The 2,946-nt window shown below is 45.8% G+C and overlaps 1 protein-coding gene across 2 annotated transcripts; it reads right to left on the bottom strand.

Annotated features, from left to right (window-relative positions):
- Nucleotides 1-609: 609 nt before the first annotated feature.
- Nucleotides 610-2,442, bottom strand: LOC116525103 (T-complex protein 1 subunit eta-like). Of its 2 annotated transcripts, XM_032240703.1 has the most exons (2): nucleotides 1,993-2,054; nucleotides 610-1,939 (listed from the first exon to the last, which is right to left on the bottom strand). In XM_032240703.1, exons 1-2 carry the CDS (start codon nucleotides 2,052-2,054, stop codon nucleotides 754-756), a joined length of 1,248 nt encoding a protein of 415 aa, XP_032096594.1. In that variant the 3' UTR covers nucleotides 610-753. The 2 variants fall into 2 exon arrangements, with proteins under 2 accessions (XP_032096594.1, XP_032096584.1); XM_032240693.1 differs by having other exon boundaries at nucleotides 610-2,442.
- Between the last annotated feature and the right edge of the window lie 504 nt (nucleotides 2,443-2,946).

Here is a 2,946-nt window from a genome sequence, read left to right as displayed (position 1 = left end):
GATGGATCAAAGATTTAAAGCTAAGACCTCAAACTATAAAAATCCTAGAAGACAACATAAGAAATGCTCTTCTTGACACTGACCTTGGGCAAGAACTTTTGGCCATGTCATTCAAAAACAATTGCATCAAAAACAAAAATTGACAAATAGAACCTCATTAAACTAAAGACCATCTGCACAGCAAAAGAAATTACCAATAGAGAACACAGATAGCTTTCAGAATGGGAGAAAATATTCACAAACTATGCACCTGACAAAGCCCTAATATCCAGAATCTACAAATAACTTAAATCAATAAGCAAAAAACAACCCCATTAAAAAATGGGCAAAGGACATCAACAGACACTTCTCAAAAGAAGACAGACACACAGCCAACAAACTTATGAAAACATGCTCATCATTGTTCATCATCAGAGGAACACAAGTCAAAACCACAGTGAAATACCATCTCGCACTAGTCAGAATGGCTACTATTAAAAAGTCAAAAAAACAACAGATGCTAGTGAGGCTTGGGGAAAAGAGAACACTTATACATCACTGGTGGGAATGTAGGTTAGTTCAGCCACTGTGGAAAGCTGTCTGGAGATTTCTTTTTTTTTTTTTTTTTTCCTAAGTCTGACATTTTATTTAAATAGCCTCCAGTGAGAAGGGAGTGGGCCAATGACTACCCCTTCATTGCAAAATCATGTAACCACACCAAGGAGAGTAAGTGCACCCAGCAGCCAGCCAGTCATGTGATGAGTGAGGTGCCTCTCAGTGGGGGCGGCCACGACCACGGCCCCGGCCAGCTGCTGGGGGAGCATCCACAGTCGAGCGAGGGTTCTTGACGGTTTCATCTACAGACACGATCAGGCATGCAGCCTCAGAGGCTGCTGTCAGGGCATTGATCCGCACCATAGCTGGCTCCCACACGAAAGCCTCAAGGTTGTCAGCAATGTCCTCGTTGTTGATATCTACCCCATACCATGTGCCCCCCTGGGCATGCCGAGCCCGTAGCTTGTTGAGAATGTTTGTGGCATCAAAGCCGGCATTGTCACACAGCTGGCGTGGGATAATCTCCAAAGCCTTGGCATATGCCCCAATCAACAGCTGCTGTTTTCCAGGAATGGTCCTTGAGTAATCCCGCAGGTACTTGGAAAGTTCCATCTCAATGGTCCCACCACCAGCCACCACTGAATCATTCTTGATGGCTCTCCTGACGATCATGATGGCATCATGCAGGGACCGCTCTGTCTCCTCCATAAACTGCTCAGCACTGCCACGGAGGATGAAGGTGCATGTCTTGGCCTTGGGGCAGCCAGTAAAAAAATTGTACCTCTCGCCTCCAATCTGGGTTTCTTCAAACACCTGGCATCGACCCAGCACATCTACTGACAGAGCATTCACACTGGTCTGGATTGAGCCTCCACAGGCCATCATTGTCCTCTTCAGATCCTCCTCAGGTACTTGGCCAGCACAGAACATGTCCCTGTCAGCAAAGTACTGGGTGGCCACATCCCCAATGGGGAGTTTGGACAAGACAACTTTGGCTCCAGAATGATAGATCTTCTCTAACTTGTCATAGAGAATGTTCCACTCAGCATCAACAATCGCCTGATAATCCTCAACTGTGTGGACTCTTATCTCAGCATTATCTTTCTCAGCTTTCAACTCAAGCTCAACATTCAAAAGGGCAATCTTCGGATTGTGGTACTTTTTGGGTTGCATTTCAAACCCAGCATAAGAGAAAGTCTCCTTGAATGCAACACCAGCTACCAGCTGAGAATCCTCAAGGGCTCCACCCTGTACCTTCTTGATTCCAATCATTTTAAGCTGCAGCAAATCATCAAGCATCATCACTGCATCCACCACCATCTTAGCAAAGAAAGCTTTCTGCTGGGAGATCAGCTTGGAGCTCAGAGCAGTCATGGCACACTTCTCCAGCAGCTTCCTCTGCTCCACTTTATCTGCCTTCTTCACAGTCACAGCAATCTCTTTAATCTTGTTAACTGCCAGCTGGGTGGCTGTGCGGAAAGCTCGAATGATGATCTGGGGGTGTAAACCTTCCTCCACATAGGGTTTCACCTGCTTCAGAAACTCTGCAGCGAGCAAGGTCACTGAGGTGGTGCCATCACCCACCTCAGCATCTTGGGATTTGGCAATGTCCACCAAAGTCTTTGCTGCAGGATGGACAACATCAAGAAGTTTCAGAATTGTGGCCCCATCATTAGAAATTGTTGCTTTGCCTCTGCCATCCACAATAAGCTTGTCCATGCCACGAGGACCCAAGGTGGTTCTTACAGCCTCAGCAATCACCTGGCAGGCACTGATGTTACTCACAAGCTGGGGGATGCCTTGGGAGCTATCAGTCCCCTCTTTCAACAGTATAACTGGCGTGGGCATCATTTTGGAAGCTTATTCAGCGTCCCGCCACTCTCCCTCTTCTCCGAGACCCGGCCACCTGGAGATTTCTTAAAGAACTTAAAATAGAGCTACCATTTGACCCAGGAATGCCATTACTGGGTAAATACCTAAAGGAAAATAAGTCATTTTACCAAAAAGATACCTGCACCCGTATGTTCATCACAGCACGATTCACAATAGCAAAGATATGGAATCAGCCCAGGTGTCCATCAATGGTAGACAGGATCAAGGAAATGTGGTGCATGTATACCACAGAATACTATGCAGCCATAAGAAGAATAAAATCGTGTCCTTTGCAGCAACATTAATGCAGTTAGAGGCCATAATCCTAAATGAATTAACACAGAGACGGAAAACCAAATACTATATGTTCTAACTTTTAAGGGGGAACTAAACATTGAGCACACATAGATATAAATATGGGAACAATAGACACAGTGAACTACTAGAGAGGGGAGGGAGGGAAGCATGGGTTGAAAAACTACCTACTGGCTGCTATGCTCACTACCTGGGTGATGGTAATTGTACCATCAGCATCACGCA

This window comes from Sapajus apella, unplaced genomic scaffold (genome assembly GCF_009761245.1).
Source record: "Sapajus apella isolate SASKATOON/1434 unplaced genomic scaffold, GSC_monkey_1.0 scaffold2, whole genome shotgun sequence".
NCBI lineage: Eukaryota > Metazoa > Chordata > Mammalia > Primates > Cebidae > Sapajus > Sapajus apella.
Note: the sequence above shows the minus strand (reverse complement) of the source record. Positions and strands in the feature narration are given on the sequence as shown.

Bases quoted from the DNA above. Each gene is read 5' to 3' on its own strand.
- LOC116525103 (XM_032240693.1), bottom strand. From the start codon at position 2,385: ATGATGCCCACGCCAGTTATACTGTTGAAAGAGGGGACTGATAGCTCC.